A 23,001-nucleotide genomic window follows, 5' to 3' on the forward strand; every position below is an offset into this window, starting at 1 on the left:
ATGGTGAAATATTATCAGAAATTACAAACACCGCACATACATTACATTACTGATACACACATTGCGCAGTACAAACATTAATAAACAGGCACATGATACAAACGGAGTACACAAAGGAGAGGGGGGGCAATCGAGGGTTCCTGCCACCTCCTTACACCGTTTTGGGGAGTAATATCCAGTGCAGTTTGACCTCTAAGCATGGTGTGTTTTATGACATCCAAAGAGTTCAATTTGGTATCATTTGACCAGACTATATTATCCCAGTATTTCTTTGTTCAGCAATGAAGTCTTGCGTGGTGAGCATGTATACAGGTCATGGAGATTGAATGCCTTACATATACTGTAGTTTTCTTTAAAACAATTGTCACTACTGATTCTAGGTCGTTGTGTAGTTCTCCACACGTGGTCCTTGGCTCTTGGACAACTCTTCTGATAATTATTTTCACTCCTCTAACTGAAATCTTGAAGGCAGTACCTGTTTGTAGCTGTTTTATGGTGAAATGATGTTCTTTCCACTACCAGATTATGGCCTCAACAATGTTCACTGGAGCCTTCGGTAGTTTCAAAATTCTCCTGTTACCAATGCCATCAGTATGTTTTGCAACCATAAGGTTGCAAAGGTCTTGAGACAGCTGATTTTACCCATTGTGGAGAAACATGGTCAGTGGGTTCTCTCGTCCACTGGCCCGGCTGCCTTTAGCAAGACTGCATGGGCCAGGGCTCATACCACTGAACACCCACTCTATCTCTCTTTGGGCAATACATTACACAGACAACACAGGGTTAGGGTAAAACAGTGTGGCAAAACTTTATTGAACCATAACACCTAATAATAAACCGAACAATCCCAGCAATTACTCCAAGATAGTGCACATTACAAGATCTCACCCTTCCACTGTCTCACCAGGATAGATGTTACATCAGAGCTCCCAGGGTTGCTATTCCACCTGTGATATACACACAGAAGAGATATCGACAAGCATAGGGAGATGACCGACAACAGTCCATAGAGTCCGTACAAGGTCCAAAGCCAGTTGACACAAAGGTCAGAGCACCCAGGGTCGCTATTCCACCTGTAATATACACACAGAGAAGAGGTAATGACAAGTCATCTATTTTTAGATTTACCCAGTGTCCTTCAGTCCACCCTCACAGCATTTCCCTATCTACTTTCAACAAACTGGTTATATACAATACACAATTAGCATATGAGAACACAATAAGCAAAGATAAACACACACTATGTACAAATCACTATTACAGACTTACACAGTATGTTTAATGGTATACAAGTCTGCCTTCTTGACCCACCAGAGATAAACACTTAAATCCACAATCCAGATAAAAAGTCAATTCTTCTTGGTTTGCAAAAACATAGTTGTCTGGGTAATTAAAATATATCTTCACACCCATCATAAGATGTTTCTTATGTGTCAGCCTATAAAAAGGTGTCTCATTACTAAGGTATCAGTTGAACCAACTGATTTTTTTTTCACTAAGTGGCAGGGTTGCTATCTAATTACTAATAGATTTCACCTTGTGCCAAGACTTTTCACGGCTTTTTGTACCTCTCTTTCTTCATGTGTTCAATATTTTTTCCATGTCTCATTTCTCATTATCACACATAGCTTAATTTATGGACATCTTTGGTTTGATTTATTTGCCTTTGTGGATTGGATGGGTTGTTTCCAACAACTGGTGAGAACTTCATGTCAATAGCACCTTTAGAAATGAATTTACTTAGAAAATTGGTGACATGTTTAATACTTATTTCACCTGCTGTAAGTCAACATTGAATTAGTGCCAATTTATGGTCTCACATGTTCATAATCGCTAAAAAGGTAAATATACTTTTTTAACAGGTTCATTAATTTATGAAAAATTGGGTGAAAAAGCTTTTGGATGGCCTGGAAAACTTGCTGCTTTCATATCCATCACAATGCAGAACATAGGGGGTGAGTTTATAATCACATTCCTCAGTGATATATGTATTTTACGCTTATATTTTCCCTACTGATAGGCTTAATGTAAGGCCAGAGTCACACTTGCGAGTGCAATGCGAGAAACTCACGTGAGTCTCTCGCCTCAATACCTGGCACTGCCGCCGACACTCAGGACCGGAGTGTGTGGCTGCATGTCTTTCTATGCAGCTAAACGCTCCGGTCCAAACCGCTGGCGGCAGTGCCAGGTATTGAGGCGAGAGACTCACGTGAGTTTCTCGCATTGCACTCGCAAGCGTGACCCCGACCTGAGGAAAGAACTTAGGAAAACATAATTATTGTTTTTCACTAGACTAGATGTAAGCATGAAATGCTATTATTTTGTAAAGGTCTTTTCTCCCCATTCAAACAACCCAAGTGTGTCACAAAGATTTAATCCAAATAATTTTATTTTGATTTTAGGAGTAATTGTGTCCCATGTACCACTCTGTGTCCAGTGCAGATTTGGTACAACCCCTCCGCTAGGTTGTAAAAAATGCATGCAATCCATGAATCCAAAGCACTAGGTATCTTCCTTCCCCAAAAATTATTTTTATTGATACCAATGTACACACAAGAAAAATAGTAAAGTGCTATTTTACTATGAACTTTCTTTTCTTGGCTTGGCATGGCCTTGCGTGGCTGCAGCATTAATTTTTTTTTCTGTGTGTACACTGGTGTTAATAAAAATAATTTTTGTGGAAGGAAGATACCCGGTGCCTTGGATTCTTGGAGATAGTCCAAATAAATATATTGATGCAAAAACAATTCCGATTGCAGATCCAAGGCTTGTTCATAGGTACCTGCCTCTGGCATGTATGAGTTCTAAAATGCTTTTTTAACATAAGAAGACAGCAATATTAAGATGTCCATTTGCACAGGTTTTTTACTTTTGAGTGGGGGGCATCCTGAATGGCTAGCTGTAGACTATCTTCTCTCTTTCTCTTATGGATCATCTCTCAAAATATTCATCTCTCATTGACATTAGAGGGGTTGTCCAGGCTTGGGGTACAGGTCTGCAGTCACTTTACACAGTAAGTGCTGTCAGGATTCTCTGGTCCAGGTGCTGGGAGCAGGGAGTCATGTGACTGCAAGTATTTCATACTTCCAGCCACATTTCAACTAGACATGTCTGATTTTTCAATACACTTGTATAGAGGGAGGCCTCAGGTGTCTAGCTGGCACAAGACTGCATGTATGTTAATTGTGTACTTGTGGTCACTCGCCCGTCCACTCCCAGCACCGACACTGGAGAATCCTGACATTGCAAGCACAGTATGATGTGAGGATTCATAGGTCTGCAGCCACATAGAGTGACTTCAGACTTGCTCCCCATGCCTGGACGTTCCCTTTAAAAGATTAATAATTTGTGTTGTGTAGTGATTCATCTATACAATTAGAATGTTTTATCACTTAATTTCAAGCGTTTACTTATAATGCATACATTTTTCATGCAGAGACACTCTCATTTACTGACACAACTGCCAGTTCTTATTTTTAGATTCTCGGCATAATTCATTTATCTTTTCTATCACATGACAAAAACTTAATCCATCTCTTCCTAGTCAGAAACTAATTTTTTCCTCTGCTTTAAAGTAAACATAGCATACAATTCCTATGTTGTAAGGTAAATCCTAAGCTTATAGCAACATGACCTCTTGGGAAATTTGTGAATGCTCAGAATAGGGTGACGTCATAGTAAAGAAAGTGTAGCATGAATTGAGTCTATTAAAATGCACCTAAAGACATCTGTCATAAATTTTTCATCATCATCATACTTTACTTGGATTTTTCCTCTCAGGCACAGATTTTTCACAATTGTGATTTAAATGTCTTGTCTCTTAAAGTAATATAAATATTATATGTGATAATATGCGTTTTTCTGCAATTTCTTTGTTGACTTCTGGCTGTGATAAAATTGACATCAACTGATATTTTTTGTAAAACTAAATGCATATTATATTTGGTAAATTGTCGTAATATTTTATAGACAATTGTTAACATTTTATGCACACAAACATCTGACTTGCTGGCTATTGAGCTGTTCATGGATCTAAAGGAGTTGTCCAAGAATGAAAAAACATGGCTGTTTTCTTCCATAAGCAGAGTAATACCTATCCACTTGTGTTTGATATCACATCCCAGCAACATTTGAATGGAGACTGCTATATGAAGCACATCCTATGGGCACAAGTGTCGCTGTCTCTAGAAAAAAACAGCATGTTTTTCTAATTCAGAAAATAAAAAGTTTTTTTTTATCAATAACACATACTATGATATATCAGTGAAATTATCCAGACAAACTGTATTTGATCGGTGAGGATCTGATCACAGGGTTTCCACCAGTTATGGAAATTGGATTGCATGGCCTTGGAATGTTGAAGAAGTGGACAGGTATTTGCTCTGAATTGAGTTATGATGACATGTAAATCGATATGGCAGAAATACTAAACATTGCAAAATGAATCACAATGGAGAAGAGGCTGAGTATGATCACCCCGGCTCCATTCAAGGCAGGACTGCCGAGCCCTGTTCTCAGGGTTCCAGAACCCTGATCTCAGGATCGCTGAAGGTCTCAGCGGTTGGACTACACTGATCAGCAATTTATCCGCTATCTTGGAAAAAAATATTAAAGATTTCCAATAGTTCTGCATAATAAATCAGTGCATACACATCTGTTCTAAAGAGATTTTGCCCTGTTGATAAGTCTCCTTATGTGTCTTTTCTTCTGCTAAAAATTCAGTATTACTCACTGACACACTGTGATTATTCAGATGTATGCAGTCACACATAGTCACTGCAGACTTTTAGCAAAAGACCAAACAACCCCTTTAAGATAGTAACTATGGAAGAACTATAGATGATATAACAGCTTGCTTATTTCATCTTTGTTTTACTTTTTTTTCAGCAATGTCAAGTTATTTATTTATTGTTAAATATGAACTCCCAGAAGTTATCAGAACTTTCATGAAACTGGAAGAAAATTCTGGGTATGTGTCAATGGTTATTGTAGTCTTTTATTGTGCTGAGCTTATATTGTGAACTACCATATTTTTCGTTTTATAAGATGCAATTTTATAGAAAGAAAAAGTCTTGCTAAAAATGCATGTCTTATAGTTTGGAGGAAGCTTTCTATGAGAGAGGAGAATTGTGACACAATCTCCTTCCCAGTCACTGAGTAAACTATGCAGCAGCACATCTCTCTCTCTTCTAGACCAACACTGAGCAGGTTGATCGGTGCAGGGCAGGAGAGAAAACTTGCCTGGAAATTACTTCAAAACATGATAGTGTGCACACAGTGTGAAGCAAAGGTGTGTGTCTGTGTGTTTATGTAGCAAAGCTGTGTGTTGATATAGTAGAGCTGTGCATGTTGCAGAAATGTGTGTATGTAGGAGAGTTGTGTTTGTGTGTGTGTGTGTGTGTAGGAGAGCTGAGCAAATTGTCTCTTCAGAGAGGAAGAGTACTAGAACTCTAGTGCCACCTATTGGAAGTAGCAATCCTAAAAGTCAATGTTGACCCTTTAACGAGCCTTGTTACATGACTTAGGGTAAAAGCCAAACCAGAATCTCAATTTGCAGACAGTGTGTTTCGGGGTACTGCCCCTCATCAGTGCAAAGTGTGAGATCTGGTTTGGCTGTTTGAGAGGTGTCTGACCAATATCCAAGAAGTATCATTTCTTGGATCCTTTGATCCATTTATTGGATTTCTTGTCTCTGAAGAGACAATTTGCATATTTCCCAGAGGAGCATTGTGGCTTAAAGTCTCCTCATTGCGGCATGTGGAGCGCCCTCACACACCAGGGCAGTGGGGTACTCGGTACCGGGCCGCTTGATCTTCTAATAATAAATAATAATCTTTATTTTTATATAGCACTAACAAATTCCACAGCGCTTTACAGTTTGCACACTTTATTATCACTGTCCCCGATGGGGCTCACAATCTAAATTGCCTATCAGTATGTCTTTTCATACAGTATATCTTATCAATGGGAGTTGTCACGGCAGCTGTGACCCGGTCCGTGGCCCTGGGGCTCCATTGTAAAAAGGGTTGTTTCAGTGTGCTTATGGTGGTGAAAGTTTATAAGTGATTCGTGACTCCACCTGTGGTGTTCGGCAATGAAGATGTTAAGCCGACGGTGCAGACAGATCCTCTGGGACAGATGGTGGGGTGCAGCAGGGATGTTATAGCCCTCCACAGGCAGGGCTGTAGTCCCAGGTCAGTGTAGGTGAAGTGACATGTAGATGGTGTAGTGTCAGGCGTAGGGGATGTAGCAGTGCTGAGTCAGTTGACGCAGGAATAAGTGGAGGACACGAGGGCATATAGTTCCAAAGCTTTACTCAGTCAGTTGTGGTACAGGTGCCCGCATCCGTGCCGTGTCCTCCGGGTCAGGAGCTCAGTCAACCTCCAGGCAAGATGAAGTACTCCCTTCTAACACTCCGCCAACATATGCGCCTTTTCTGAACGTCTCCTCTTATAGCGCCTTAAAAATGAAGTACTCCAGCACTGAGTTACACTGGGGTTCCTCCTGTCTGATGTTCTTATGAATTCTACTTGTACGGCAGACAGTTGTAGCCTGCTTCGGGGACTCCTTGCTGCTAAGTCCCGGCTCACTATCGTTGCTGTTGTGCCCCCAAGTCTTGTGTGGGAATAAAGTGTCACTACTTCTATTCCTCCGATGTCTGCTGCAGGACCGTTAGTATCCATACAACCTCGGGGACCGGACCCTGGCCTTGCGCTGTGAACGTGGGAAGGGTTCTCCTCTAACCCTAATCCTTAGTCCTCCTTTTCTCCTTACGTTCCATACAATCCTTTCTTTCATATGGAGAATCAGGCTTTCTATACCTCTTTCCTGTGCCAGCAGTCTCAGGTCACGGAAGACTGCTGCAGCACTTCCTTCATCCATCCCACTCAGGGGATCTTCTCTCTCTGACTCCTCGTCAGACTCCCCCCGACCTCAACTCTTCCCGCTCTTTTGAGTGTAAAACTAAACTCCACCCACCTCCCAGCACGCTTCGTGTTCCAAGCAGGGAGCTTTGCTACACTAGGGTGCTTTGCTACACTACTATGTTTTGTGGGATGCAGGTGTTGGAGTGTGGTCAGGTGTCTCCACCTTACCTGAATGGTGGGGTACCACACCTCAGGAGGAGGTGCAGTACCTCTGTGGCGACTGAACCCTCAGGGGCGCCACATATGCTTAGCATGTCATTCACCGCAAGGAGAAATGATACTTCTTGGATATAGGAGAGCTGAGTGCGTGTATTTTATACAGCTGTGTATGCATGAAGCAAAACTATGTATGTGTATATATAAACAGGAGAGATGAGTATGAATTTACTGTAGATGTGTTGTATATATATGTGCGCTGCAGAGAGGGTACATAATGTGCGTGTTGAAAGGCTTTATGTGTATAATAAGCATAATGAAGAGAAAGACTAACAATAGATCTATTACCTATTCTATCCTAGGACATTAAAATTAGTGATATCGACCCATCCACTTCTCTATCCAACAAAAAAGTTTTAATTAGCAGGGAATATGTTCTTCCTATTCTCCCCTATCTAGGCCTATTGTGCTTCTTATAGTAAGGTGCGTGCTATAGTTTATAATACAATACTCATTTCTTACTGATAAATTATATTTTCCCTGTGCAGGGAATGGTACCTGAATGGCAACTATCTGGTGATATTTGTGTCTATTGGAATTATTCTTCCTTTGTCTCTTCTGAAGAACTTAGGTAACTTAAAACTTTTCCCTCCCAATATATAGAACGGATAGCATACTGTACAAAGTAACCAATGATTTAGGACTAAGTAGTGCGCCTAGCCTTATCTAATATTACTTTTATCCTGTAATTCATTAAATGTATTATTATTACTACAACAGGTTATCTTGGGTATACAAGTGGATTTTCTTTGTCTTGCATGGTCTTCTTCGTCAGTGTGGTAAGAATTTGTATTAAATTTTTTGCATAAAGTTCTGACTTTTTATTGTATGGAGTATAATAAATATTTTTGGTAACCTGCCCAAAACTGTATAATTCTTAAATCTACCACATTTTTGGGATTTTGACCTTTAAATTCAGTAAAGCTCACGGTAATGAAACAAAGTTGCATCTAAGCGTACATTAGGAAAGCTCCAGAATTTTTCCTTACCAATGTCAAATGGTCTATGTATAGTAGATGTTTAGTAAGTACTCACTGTTGTAGTTTGCAGTTTATAATTGGTGGGCTGGTTGGGACTGGGTCTGAACAAGCAGAGCTATGGTGTAAATTACAAGGGGCAGAGCAGTAACCTGAGTCTCTGGATAAAACAGAGTTAGATTTTAAAATAACCATAGGGTTAGTAGGTAATCAGCGAATAAGTAAAACTTGAAATGCTCATTCACGATTATCCGCCGAAGTAAATATACCGATAGTCATCTGACGAAGAAGCAAAATGCTAGAAGAAATCTCCCTGTTATTTTGCATTGTCCCATGAAAATGTTGATGCGAGTTGCTAAAAATATGATATCCTATGAGAACAGAACTAATTATTGAATTAGCGATCATTCTGTCCCCGATATCGCTCATCAGTCCATGTAAACAGCCTGCTAAGGTGTATTTCACAAGCCAAAATTGTCATGTTTAAATGCACCATTAGACTACACAGTTGGGGCATGGCTGAAATTGAGTATGTCAGTGTGTCTATATGATTCCAAGGAATATTAAAGAGATGTTTAAGCATAACACTGTGTATCAGCTCTGCCTGGAATGGTTCTCTTAACTTAGAATCTGTTCACATCTGCATTGATGGCGCCTTTTGAAATATCCATTTTATCAAGTTTATCAGAGAAAATACCAAATCTATTTTATTCCAGCAAAATGACCTAATGGACCACAATATATGTCAATTTGGTCCATCAAGCACCATGTCTGTAATTGTTCTATATCTATATCAAAGAACATAAAAACAGAAATAAAAAGAAATATGAGACTTAGACTTCTTTCACACCTCATGTTTCCAGTACATGTGGCATCCGTTCTTTTTACACAGAAAAATTTTCATTTTTTTCCAGCAGCACTGATATCAAGGGCCAATGCAAATCTATATATCTGTGAAAAACACGTGCAGCACACGGATGGCATCTGTGTATAGTCTGTGTGCTGTCCATATTTTACATTGTAATATGTCGCTATGTAATTTCTTGCTTTCTTTATCCATACCAAAAAAACACTGATGACACACGGATGGTAAAAACAGAAACATGGATGACACATGGATGGTAAAAATGGACACACTGATGTCACTGAGGGTAAAAACGGACACATGGATGACACATGGATGCTAAAAATGAACATACTGATAAATGGACCCACTGATGACACAGTGATGGTAAAAATGGACACATTGATAGAAAACTGTGAAGAGCCCAGTACCGTTTTTTCACATACATGTTTAAACACGGACGTGGGAAGGAGGCCTTATACTAAGTAGTTTTAATTGTCTTATGTAAAGCAAACTCAGATTTAGGGCTTATTCAGACTTCAGTGACTTTTCTCATGCACAAGAAACTGACCAATTGGTATCAGTATTTTTGATCTGATTTTCATCAGTGTAAGGTCAGTGCAATCAGTTTTTACCATCATGGTTTTATCAGTTTTGCAACTATGCAAAAAAACTGTTGTTGCTTCTCATAGCAAACCGTAATAAAGATGACTGCAAACATTTGGCACGTGAGCGCTGTCCTTTTTTTTTACAGACTCATCGACTTGCATGTAGACTTGGATCAAAATAGAACATGCCTCTGTGTTTTTATGAACAGCCCCATAGTCTATGATAGGCATGTGTTCTGTCAGTGAAAAACATAGATATAACTTGTATGTGAAAAACTGTCATTTTAAAGGGGTTGTCCGACCTTGAGCTACAAGTCTGCAGTCACTATGCGAGCTGTGAGGATTCTTCAGTGCCGATTTTCTTACACTTGGTCACATGCCAACTAGGTGGACGCGGCTTTGATCAATACAAATGAATTGAGGCAAGCCAGACATAATCTAATTGGAATGTGACCGGAATTATGCAAATCGTATATCTATGGTCACATAACTGACCACTCATGATGCAGACACCAGAGAATCCTCAAGGCACACAGTGCTCGCAATGTGAGGATTCACAAATCTGCTGTCACGCAGAGTGACTGCAGACTGGCAGCCTAAGGTAGGACAACCCCTTTAATGAGCTCTTACAGAAACTGATATCAAGAGTGACAAACTCTTCTGCATTTGACAGCTTGGCTTTGCCACTGCCGTGTAATTCCCAGAGTACCGCAAATCATAGTTACATGTAATTAATATGTGAAAAGACTTGCAAAGTATTAACATTTAAGTCCAATAATACTCCTGACACCACAGCCAAATTTTAGTTCAGCTAAAAATCATTAACTTTTCTCTAATTGTTTATTGTAGGTCATCTATAAAAAGACTCAGATTCCCTGCCCATTACCGATTTTGGACCAGCATTTTGGAAATGTAACTAATAGCACTTATCACTTACCCCCTGTTATGATGCATAACTACACGCTTAGTTCTGGTGTGAACTTTATGATGGATTATAATCAAGAAGGGACAGGACTGAATGAACACAAAGATAATAACCAGGGAAGTGGAGTAGAGTTTGAAGCCCACACAGATGACAAATGCCAGGCCAAATATTTTGTGTTCAACTCACAGGTAAATTACCGAGCTTAGCTCATAGAGTCAAGTAAATACATATTTGAAAGTTATAATTCAATGACTTAGAGCCTAAAGTTTTTCCAGAATAAATCTATATATGAGCACAGATTTGTATATTTCTAAAATAACAAGAACAGCTGATAAGAAGACCATACACAGTAGATACTGTAGCTGTAGGCCAAACCATATATGTATAGCATATTATATTTTTAATACTATAGATAGATAGATAGATAGATAGATAGATAGATAGATAGATAGATAGATATATGCAGTATGTACACACACATGGTCAAAATTGTTGGTACCTCTCGTTTAGTGACAGAAAAACCCACAATGGTCACAGAAATAACTTGAATCTGATAAAGGTAATAATAAATAAAAAAATCTATAAAATGGACAAATGAAAGTCAGACATTGCTTTCCAACCATGCTTGCACAGGATTTAAAAAAAAATAAAACTTATGAAATAGGCCTGGATAGAAATGATGGTACCCTTAATTTAATATTTTGTTGTACAACCTTTTAAGGCATTCACTGCAATCAAACGATTCCTGTAACTGTCAATGAGACTTCTGCACCTCTCGACACGTATTTTGGCCCCCTCTTCAAGAGCAAACTGGGTTTCTTTTCTTCGTTACCCTGAAGATCATTCTTAATGACAGTGGCTGTATGTTTGGGGTCGCTGTCCTGCAGCAGAATACATTTGGCCAGTGAGACGTCTCTCTGATGGTATTGAATGGTGGATAAGTATCTGCCTGTATTTCTGAGAATTGAGAATACCAAGAAATGGGCAGCATCGAAGACTGTAGAATCAGTGGTCAGCCAAGGAAACATAGTGACACAGATGAATGACACATCAAGGTTACTTCCCTTCAAATTCAAAATAGTTCCAGCAGTGCCATCAACTCAGTACTTGAAGCAACCAGTGGAACACAATTACACCCATTTACTGGTAAGAGAATTTTGTCCACAAATGGTTTTTAAGGAAAAATTACAGCCAAAATACAAACATTGAAACAAGACCAAGCAACTCAACTATGCTCGAAAAAAGGAACTGAGATACAGAAAAATGACAGCAGTTGTTTCAGACTGATGATTCAAAATTTGAAATATTTGGTTGTAACAGAGTCACAATGTTCACCGAAGGGCTGGAGAGCAATATAATAAAATGAGTGCCTGCAGACAACACTGAAACCTGGTGGAGGTTCCTTACAAATTTGTGGATACATTTCAGCAAATGAAGTTTGGGATTTTGTCAAGATTACTGGTGTCCTAGATTCTAAGAAATACAGGCAGATACTTATCATCATGCAATACCATCATGGAGGCGTCTGATTGTTTCCAAATTTACTCTGCAGCAGGACAAAGACTCCAAACATACAGATAATGTAATAAAGAACTATCTTCAATGTAAAGAAGAACAAGGAGTCCTGGTACTGATGATTTGGCACCCACAGGACCCTGATCTTAATATCATCGAGTCTTTGTGGGATTTCATGAAGAAACTGAAGAATCTGTAAAATCCTTTATCCACAGAAGATAGGTGGTTAGTTCTCCAAGATTTTTAGAATGAGCCATCTGCTGAGTTCCTTTAAAACCTGTGTACCAAGAATTGATGCTCTTTTGAAGCAATGAGTGGTCACACCAAATAAAGATTTAAGATTTCTCTTTTGCTCTTTACTTTGCATTTTGCTAATTGGAAAAAAAAAAAAACTATTAATTTTAGGACTAAGGGGTTAGATATAAAATATGGTACTGTAAATACAAAATAACTCACTATTACATATTCACATTACCATCCAAAAAATTTAGGCAGGTAAGGAAAAAAACACAAAGTTACAATGCTTTAAACAACAAAAGCGTTAATAGCTTATTTGTGTTAATTGTCAGAATGTTAAATACCATATAAATATATGTATATATTTGTATGTATTTACAGCATGTATATATACATATATATGCAAGTATATTGATATGTATATATATATATATATATATATACACACACCTACACGTGTGTATATACAGTACATATGTATTTTAGTAGAGCACTAATCTTTCTCTAGGTATGTCAAAATCTCAATATGTGGATTTAGAAGACCATAACCCCAGGGGCTGTATTTGTTTTCACACTGAAATACATATAGTTGCTATATGGAGGCAGTGATTCTATATATATATATGCTGGTTTTATAGCATGCTATGCAAACGTTGTAAACAAACATAGACATCCTGCCATAGACATGGACCTTGAGATCAGTTCCATATTTGACATGGATTATGTTACCATCTTAGAGCATATTTAGTTCAGTTGCAGAAGACATATTTTCATACAGTAATAAGGAACCTCTTCAAAAAAATCCATTATGACTATCTAATAAAATGTATTTTTTTCAGCTGTTTATGAGAATATGATACTTGCAAAATTATTTACACATTCAAGCATTTTGATTCAGGAAAATAACAGACTGATTTATACCTTTCAGACAGCTTATGCTATCCCAATATTGGCCTTTGCTTTTGTGTGCCATCCAGAGGTCTTACCCATCTACAGTGAGCTCAAAAGGTAGGAGGTTGACAAGAGGTTAAAACATACTGTAAGAAAACATAAACTGTGATGAATATTAGGTCTAATGCATGTGGGTTGAAAATGAGAACTGCACGAAATAAAAAAAATAAAAAAACTTAATATTGTGCATTAAAGGGAATTTGTCTCCTAGTTTTTGCTATGTAATCTGAGGGTACCATAATGTAGGAGCAAAGTCCCTGATTACAGTGATGTCACATGCTGGGTTGTGTTTTGCTGTTTCAACACAATCACTGTTTTATGAGCTGAAGATTATCACTAGGGGACAACTTGCCTCATGCGTGCTAGTCCAACCTCTCCCCCAGCACTGATTAGCAGCTTTCTGTCACTATACAACATACACACAAAGCTGTGGTGTTTGTATTGTGTACCTATCTGAAATATTATCTTTACTGGCAGGTATACACACTCGTAGGGAGACCTGTCACTCTAGGAAAGTGGGGTGAGGAGAATCTGCTGGGGACTGGCCTCGTGGACTGATCACCTGAACAGGAGATTCCCAACTGGTCTTAAAATTTAGTTTTCTCTGAAATGTACAGTGTAAAACATTTCTGTCGTTAATGACAGAAAAGAGCCAGACTCTGATTTAGGTCACATTCACACGTTCATTATTTGGTGAGGTTTTTATTACCTCAGTATGTGTAAGCCAAAACCAGGAATTGAACAATCAGAGGAAAAGTATAATAAAAACACGTCACCACTTCTGGATTTTTCTCGCAATCCTTGTTTTGGCTTACAAATACTGAGGTAAAATATATACCAAATACTGAGGTAAAATACTGACCAAATACTGAGGTAAAATATTGACCAAATACTGAGGTAAAATACTGACCAAATACTGAGGTAAAATATTGACCAAATACTGAGGTAAAATATTGACCAAATACTGAGGTAAAATACGCACCAAATACTGAGGTAAAATACTGACCAAATACTGAGGTAAAATATTGACCAAATACTGAGGTAAAATATTGACCAAATACTGAGGTAAAATACGCACCAAATACTGAGGTAAAATATTGACCAAATACTGAGGTAAAATACACACCAAATACTGAGGTAAAATACGCACCAAATACTGAGGTAAAATATTGACCAAATACTGAGGTAAAATACTGACCAAATACTGAGGTAAAATACTGACCAAATACTGAGGCAAAATACGCACCAAATACTGAGGTAAAATACTGACCAAATTCTGAGGTAAAATACTGACCAAATACTGAGGTAAAATACTGACCAAATACTGAGGTAAAATACGGACCAAATACTGAGGTAAAATACTGACCAAATATTAAGGTAAAATACTGACCAAATACCGAACATGTGCCTGTGGCCTTCATGTCCAGCTCCATCTTGAATCCATATTTAGATTCCCTTTAAGCATTTGAAAGAAATGTTCAATCTACAAGACAGAAGAGAATATATTAATATAATGTAAATTATCAAGCTATTGGTATAAGATGTAGTAGTACAATAGTATAAAAGTGAATATCAAGTATTATACATTGAGAAACATAAATGAATATTATTACATAGGAGCCAATATATAATATACTGAGTAAAGTAATAGAGTATACAGTGTAGGATAAAAGCTGCGGTATTCTAGTGAATGATAGACATTTTCTAATTAGCTTATTCCAGTAACATCTCATGATATCCTGACATGCATTTTAATTACCTCCTTATAGCCGTTCCCGAAGGAAAATGCAGAATGTTTCCAATTTGTCAATAGCTGCAATGCTAGCAATGTATCTCTTCGCTGCCCTTTTTGGTTATCTTACATTTTATGGTAAGTAGAAAAACTAACATGTTCCTTAATTACATTCAGTAATCAAACATTATATGTAAGAGTTTTTCTAATCCTATAATTTATTTGCAATCTGTTTCCAGTAAGTAGTATATTATAACAAAATAAGTTAAACTGTACAAATGCTTTTCTTGTGCCTTCTTTACCCACAACATGTGACAATTGCAGTCAGCCACTGACAGCAGCAGTGATGTCGACATGTCACCTCTATAGCTAGTGACTGGCTGCAGATTACAAGTCGTGCGTGAACAGAGACTGATGAAGAGCAAGGAAGTTGTAAGCACCCGAGTGGCAGTGGATTAGTACCGTGAATATTACTCCTTTTGCTGTTAAAATGACAATACCTGTCATGTTGTTTTTTTATTGGTGACACTAGAAGAGCAGATGGAAAAACTTGAATTTGCTACTGAGTTAATTGTAAAAAAAATAATCACTGTTCAAACTGCCTAGATAGACAGACAGACAGACAGATAGATATGGGATAGATAGATAGATAGATAGATAGATAGATAGATAGATGGATGGTGTGGTAGTTCAACTCATATGGCGGTACACAGACCATACATGTGTGGGGAGCTGCCCACTCTAGAACTACACAGGTTCAGTCTTTCCTCCTAAGGACACAAACCATAGGAAATCCTGTCTCCAGCCTTACTGAACGACTGCCTCTGGAGTCCAGCTATTTAAGCCCCAGATCAAACCCTGAGGTGGAGATAAGGTAAACATCCTCCCACTCACTCTATGGATGTCCTCTTAAAAGCCAGCAAATTATGAAAATTAGCTTAACCCTTCATGGCAATTAGTGTGCTGGAGGAAAATACTCTGAGTTTCACATCACTGACACCATTAAGAGTTTGTGACACATATCTCCTCTCCAGTACTTTACCAGTGACTATGTCACAATAAATAGATAGATAGATAGATAGATAGATAGATAGATAGATAGATAGATAGATAGATAGATAGATAGATAGATAGATAGATTAACACTGTTTTGGGCATATCTGTGCCAAAACAGATGAGTAGAAATTCCATTTGGGCCAGATTATATTTATTTTATCCCAAATGCTAGAATGGAACATTTACCAGTGCACAATTTACTTTATATATTAGCCATATACAAATGCTGACAATACTTCCAATTTCTCTGTATCATGCACCATGTTGTGTCAATGCTTATCTATAGATTCTGGTGCCCTCTTCCTCCTAGAGCAACTAGAACACTAGCAGCTATGCACATTGGCACCACTTGGGTGCGCCACATGAGTAGAATCAGGTTAAACTTAAGAAAAAAAGTTTACATTAGTCTGCTACAGTTTATTTTGCTTAGCTTTTTATGTCTATAGATAGGGATATAATAATGGGTAGTTCTGAAATCATCTTATTTTACTGATCATCATAGATCATCTACGTTTTAATGTTTATACTAAAATATACCTTTTTGATATACAGCTTATTGCTCATCTAATTATCACGTGAGAAACTAGCAAAAGATATTTCAGATATTTTCATAGGATCTAAGGAGTAAAGCCGGCATCACACTAGAGAGGAAAACGGACGAGTGAGAGACGTTAAAAAACGTATTGCACACGGACCAATGATTCTCTATGGGGCAGCTCCCATCAGCCGTATTTTTCTTGCGTATATTTTACGCGATTGTTAGCGTACTATGGCCGTAGTACGCCATTGCAAGTCTATGGGTGCGCTAAAAATACGCATTACACATGGACCACATGTGTGACTTGCGAGAAATACGCACCCGGTGTCTTTTAAAAAAGCCGGCAATTCAGTGAGCTATACAGTAAACTCACACTGACAGGTTTAATAAAGAAACAAAAGAATAGATACAGTATATACACATAGAATACATATATATATATATATATATATATATACACACACATGTCATTGAGACACACACACACACATATATATATATATATATATATATATATTTTGCAGAGTTCTTCATAGCAGAATAGCCGCTAATTCAATTGCCGGCTTCTGTAAAATCATTCCCCAACCCAACATGAAAAGACACATGGTCTACATACAGTAAACCATTTCATTTCATGTTTTTTTTATATGTCTTTCACTAGTAATGAGATGAAGGTTTGTGTGTAAAATTTGGGAGGTGTAGGTGTTAATTTAAGGGGTTAATTCGTTGTTAAAAAATGCGTGGGCTCCCGCTGTGATTTGTCAACCAGAGAGGTAAAGCAGGTGAGTGAGGGCAGATTTTAATAGCCATGAGAGGGACCATTGTTTTTGGCCCCCCGGCTACAAAAATCTGCCCCCAGACACCCCAGAAATGGTGCATCTATAAGATGTGCCAGTGCTGGCACTTATCCTCTCTATTCCCATTGCCCTGTAGCGGTGGCTAATGGGTTAATATAGCAAAGGGTTAATGTCACCATTTGATTGTAAGGTGACATTAAGCCGATTAATAATGGAGATGTGTCAATAAGACACCGAGCCATTATTAACCCTATACTCTGAAAGGGTTAAAAACCACACACAGACATTAATTAAAAAGTCTTTTAATGAAATAAATACACCAAGTTTTTGACAAATTTTTATTACTCTGGTAATCCCAAAGAGGCTGCACAGAACTGAATCAATTAATTCTGAAGCAGTTTACAGTGAGGCTGGTCGCATTAGCACTGGTCCTCAATGTAAACTATTTAATCCCTTGTGAAAGATTGCAGCGTGGGACATGACTGAGCAGCGGAGAGGTAAGGATATAGTTGCTTTTTTATGTTTTTTTTTTGCAGGTCATGGTTTTTTTTGGATTACCAGAGTAATACAAATTTGTCAAAAACTTGGTGTATTTATTTCATTAAAAGACTTTTTAATTAATGTCTGTGTGTGGTTTTTAACCCTTTCAGAGTATAGGGTTAATAATGGATCCGTGTCTTATTGACACCTCTCCATTATTAATCAGCTTAATGTCACCTTACAATCGAATGGTGACATTAAACCTTTGTTATATTAACCCATTTGCCACCACTACAGGGCAATGGGAATAGAGAGGATAAGTGCCAGAATTGGCACATCTTATAGATGCGCCATTTCTGTGGTGTCTGGGGGCAGATTTTTGTACCCGGGGGGGGCAAAAACAATTGTCCCTCTCAGGGCTATTAAAATCTGCCCTCACTCACCTGCTTTACCTCTCTGGTTGACAAATTAACGCGGGAGTCCATGCATTTTTTAACAATGAATTAACCCCTTAAATTAACACTTACACCTCACAAATTTTACACACAAACCCTCATCTCACTACTAGCGAAAGACATATAAAAAAACATGAAATGAAATGGTTTACTGTATGGAAACCATGTGTCATTTCATGTCGGGTTGGGGAATGATTGTACAAAAGCCGGCAATTGATTTTGCGGCTATTCTGCTATGTAGAACTCTAGGAAATATAAATATATATATGTGTCTTAATGACATGTGTATATATATATACAGTATATATATATATATGCATTCTATGTGTCTATATCTATTCTTTCGTTTGGATTTGAAAACCTGCCATTGGGCGCCACTATATGTCCGTTTTGCAAGCCTGCGAGAAAAAAACGCTATACGGATGCCATACGGATTACATACGGATGCTTACATGAGAAAAATACGCAGCCACACCCTGACAAGGGATGACATACGGAGCACTATTTAGGGACCATTTATGCGTATTACTGCCATACAATACGGTCCATATTTTTCTATGATGTGTGTGACTCCAGCCTAATATTTTTCCTTGTGGAGAGTGACAGGCTAGGCCTGGCATGTCAGAGTGAGGAGACTTCTACACAATGCATGCTCCTCTTCAAAATTAAATATGCAGATTGCATCTTCAGAAAGGAAGAGGACTAGAACGCTAGCACCACCTATTGAAAGTAGCTTTCCTAAAAAGTCAATATCGACCTTTGTCATATGACTTACGATAAAAGCCAAACCAGAATCTCAATATGCAGACACAGTGTTTCGGGGTATTGCTGCTCATTGGTGCAAAGTCTGAGATCTGATTTGGCTAGGTGAGAGACTTAAAGGTGTGATCCAAAGGCAAAGTCATTTTGCTCCTAACTCCCTATCTATTTGATGCTATAATCTAAACTATTTTCTAATATTCTCGCTTTAAAAATTCCCTACCGTTCCCTAATTGCACTGTCTAACAGCTAGTGTATTTTTGTTCTCTACTTCCTGTGTGATGACAATCCATTTGAGTATCTCAGTGCATGCTGGAATACTCAAACGAAGAGTCATCAGAGCAGAGTGCAGATGCCACTCTCCCTGCCCCCTTCCTGAAATGAAGCGGCATCAGTGACGGACACTAATTTCAGAGCTGGTGTCTGTCCCTGCTGTGCCCCTGTGTGCCATCTCCCTGTGCGATGTGCCCCGTGTGCTGTCTCTGCTTTGTGCGCTCTGTTGTCTGTTAGATGAACAATAATAAGCAGAACTGTGTCACTATACCCGGCCGAGATTAATGACGTCACTTGCAGGGGTTGAACTAGTCTCCTGCACCACCGGGTACAGTGATACAATGTTTCGCTGGTATTGTCCCTTGTCAGTGCAAAGTCTAACATGGGGCAGCACCCCGAAAAACTATGTCTAAAAATTGAGATTCTGGTTTGCCTTTTACCCTAAGTCACATTACAAGGCTCAATAAAGGGTTGATATTGACTGTTAGGATTCTTACTTCCAAAAGATGGTGCTAGATTTCTAATACTTTACCTCTCTCAAGAGGCAATTTGCAGACTTTTTCATACAAAGAAAAGAAACGGCAAGACAAGCCGTAGATAAAATACAAAACTCGGACAAAGCTAATATTTAAAATCCATTTATGAACCATTTAATAAAAATAATCACTATTAATATAGCACCAACATATTCCGCAGCACTTTCCAATTTAGAGGGAGCACTTTCCAATTAAACAATCTGTGGAATAAATGTTACATACATGTACCCTGCATTTGACCATTGATCATTTTCTGTAACAGAAAAATTGGTATATTTTGTACAATAAGCCTGCAGCGTTATTAATTATTAAACAGGAATGTAATATTGCAGAGTCAAAGTGTCCAGGCCTAGTTTAATAGGTAATAGAGCTCTTCCAGTACCTGGCAGAGGAATGGATCACTTTCCACTCCACTATTAGTTCAGTGTAGCTGCAGCTGGTCACTTCAGGACACAGAAATTTCAACATATCATTGCTCAATATAGCAGCTATTCTTCAGTATAGCAGCTCTACATGGTGATGCTGTGTGAGTTCCCGGCACCACAGCACCAGGGTAGGACAAGTCACTTGTGCCCCCTTAATTGTGGACAGTTAGCACTTTCTGAGTCTGTACCACCTGTCCAGTATTGGACCCCTTAGTTCTCAACCACATGTGATACTGATGTATTAATAGTTTCCCTTGGACCATCTAGTTTTTTATGCTTTTTTTACTGAAATCTGACATAAAGAAAAAAAAAGTTATACACTGTTTTATGACCCTAGCCCTAAAGCTAGCACTAGTCGTATTCCAACCCTAGATTTATTCTTAACCCTAGCTCTAGCCGAAATAAGTGTGATATGCCAATGCCGGTGCTGCTATGTGCACTGGATCATTTGACAGTTGGTGCAGGGGAGTCTGACGTTTTCTACCTACATAAAACTTGGCACCCAGGGCAACGACCAATATGCTCCCCATCCCTCACACAATACATCCCTGACTCTATATCCTTCATTTTACATTTTTGTATAGGTCCTCATGAGTCATCACCTCAAAACACTTTTGTACTCTGCTGTGCTGGAATCCAGACAGACCGCCAATATTTTCCTGCCTATAATTAATGGAAGGAGTGCACATTGTAGCTGTAGTTATTAGAGATTATGCCTCAGAGCGATGTATGTAACATAGGGAGAACCACCGATTTCATAATGTATATCGTTAATGATAGAGATACCAAAGTTTGTAAACTTTCTCAAACAATTGCTCACTTTGGCTTCAAACTTATGTAACCACACGCTAAAAGACACAATAACACGGCCATTGCAAAGAGTGTTTGCTTTTAGCCAATAACTCAGAAAAAATATGTATATTTTTTATCTGAGATTCCGCTCCTAAAAACAGACAAGGATTAAGATACACTAAATGTTATAAATCAGCTTCCATAGTGGAAAAAAAAACACTAAAAGGTTTACACAGTAAAATATCGATATTTGCAGATGATACAAAACTATGTAAAGCAGTCAATACAAGAGATGATAGTATTCTGCTACAGATGGATCTGGATAAGGTGGAAACTTGGGCTGAAAGGTGGCAGATGCGGTTTAACATTGATAAATGTAAGGTTATACACATGGGAAAAAGGAATCCATATGACCATTACACACTGAACGGAAAACCATTGGATATATCTGACATGGAGAAGGACTTGCGGATCCTAGTTAATGATAAACTTACCTGGAGCAGCCAGTGCCAGTCAGCAGCTGCCAAGGCAAACAGGAACATGGGGTGCATTCAAAGAGGTCTGGATACACATGATGAGAACATTATACTGCCTCTGTACAAATCCCTGTTTAGACGACGCATGGAGTACTGTGCACAGTTTTGGGCACCGGTGCACCGGAAGGATAACAAGGAGGGCAACAAAATTAATAAAGGGTATGGGCTAGCTACAATACCCAGAGAGATTAGCAAAATTTGGATTATTTAGTCTAGAAAAAACGACTGAGGGGCGATCTAATAACCATGTATAAGTATATAAGGGGAAAATGCAAATATCTCTCCGAGGATCTGTTTATACCAAGGAAGGTGACGGTCACAAGGAGGCATTCTCTGAGTCTGGAGGAGACAAGGTTTTTCCACCAACATAGATGAGGATTCTTTACTGTTAGGGCAGTGAGAATCTGGAACTCCTTGCCTGAGGAGGCGGTGATGGCAAACTCAGTCGCGGGGCTCAAGAGAGGCCTGGATGTCTTCCTGGAGCATAACAATATTGTATCTTACAGTTATTAGGTTCTTTAGAAGTATATAAATCTGGGGATTTATTCTGACGGAATATAGGCTGAACTGGATGAACAAATATTTTTTTTCGGCCTTGTTAACTATGTTACTCTGTTAGTATAGTTATTTCCTAACCTTTTTTTGTGTTTCCATAAAATCTTGCAGGTGAAGTTCAAGATGAATTGCTTCACACTTACACAAAAGTGTATAAATTTGACACCCTTCTTCTTTGTGTTCGCGTGGCTGTACTTGTGGCTGTAACCTTGACAGTGCCAATTGTGTTATTTCCTGTAAGTATTTATTCACACATAAAGTTTTTTTTAAGGTTTATATTATGTTATGCTTTGTAAATATATGGAGGGGTATATCAGGTTTGTACCTATAGGTGCCACCAGTTTTGACCTTGAGTAGCATACATTTTAACAAATTGAGCTGCAGAACCTGACAATGCATATCACTTTGCATGCAGGCTCAGACTGGCCCACAGGGGAACAGGTGAATTCCCCGGTAGGACCCTGTCCAGGAGGGAGCCACTTACTCCCCACCATGAGCAGTAGTTGATTCTTTATGTACAGAAAAAAGCAGCAACTCATTATTCATTCATTCATTAAAGAGGATGTATACTACTTTTAAATTGTTGACCTATCTTTGGGCTAGGTAATCAATGTCTGATCAGTCAGGGTCCGAAACCCGGCTGATCAGCTGTCATCGGTGTCAACAGAGGCTGCCACCAGCTGGAAGTACACACTTGAGGAGCTGGTCATCTTCTGATAGTGGCTGCCATAAGGTATTACGCATCCACTTCCTATTGATTTGAACAGGAGGTGGGAGTGCAGTACCATGCGGCAGCCACTCTCTGAAGACAGAACAGTTCTACAAGGAAGCACTTCCAGCTGTCTGCCGCCAAAACTGATAACAGCTT

At 38.6% G+C, this 23,001-nt stretch overlaps 1 protein-coding gene and 1 long non-coding RNA gene across 5 annotated transcripts in view; one reads left to right on the forward strand and one right to left on the reverse strand.

Moving 5' to 3' along the window:
• The window catches only part of SLC38A4 (solute carrier family 38 member 4), a 192,375-nt gene that overhangs the window by 136,200 nt on the left and 33,174 nt on the right, over nt 1–23,001 (forward strand). For all 4 annotated transcript variants that reach the window (XM_073554237.1, XM_073554238.1, XM_073554236.1 and 1 more), the window contains 8 exons: nt 1,863–1,955; nt 4,888–4,969; nt 7,631–7,713; nt 7,863–7,921; nt 10,421–10,684; nt 13,177–13,256; nt 14,969–15,069; nt 22,245–22,369. In XM_073554237.1, the coding sequence (XP_073410338.1) occupies nt 1,863–1,955; nt 4,888–4,969; nt 7,631–7,713; nt 7,863–7,921; nt 10,421–10,684; nt 13,177–13,256; nt 14,969–15,069; nt 22,245–22,369 (887 nt within the window). The remainder of the gene's footprint in view (nt 1–1,862; nt 1,956–4,887; nt 4,970–7,630; nt 7,714–7,862; nt 7,922–10,420; nt 10,685–13,176; nt 13,257–14,968; nt 15,070–22,244; nt 22,370–23,001) is intronic.
• On the reverse strand, nt 806–14,951 carry LOC141058089 (uncharacterized). The gene is made up of 3 exons (XR_012222097.1): nt 14,590–14,951; nt 13,170–13,285; nt 806–1,073 (listed from the first exon to the last, which is right to left on the reverse strand). It is a non-coding gene; the product is annotated as an uncharacterized lncRNA (long non-coding RNA).

The sequence above is a fragment of the Dendrobates tinctorius genome, unplaced genomic scaffold (genome assembly GCF_039654945.1).
Source record: "Dendrobates tinctorius isolate UK_male_01 unplaced genomic scaffold, ASM3965494v1 ptg000209l, whole genome shotgun sequence".
Lineage (NCBI taxonomy): Eukaryota > Metazoa > Chordata > Amphibia > Anura > Dendrobatidae > Dendrobates > Dendrobates tinctorius.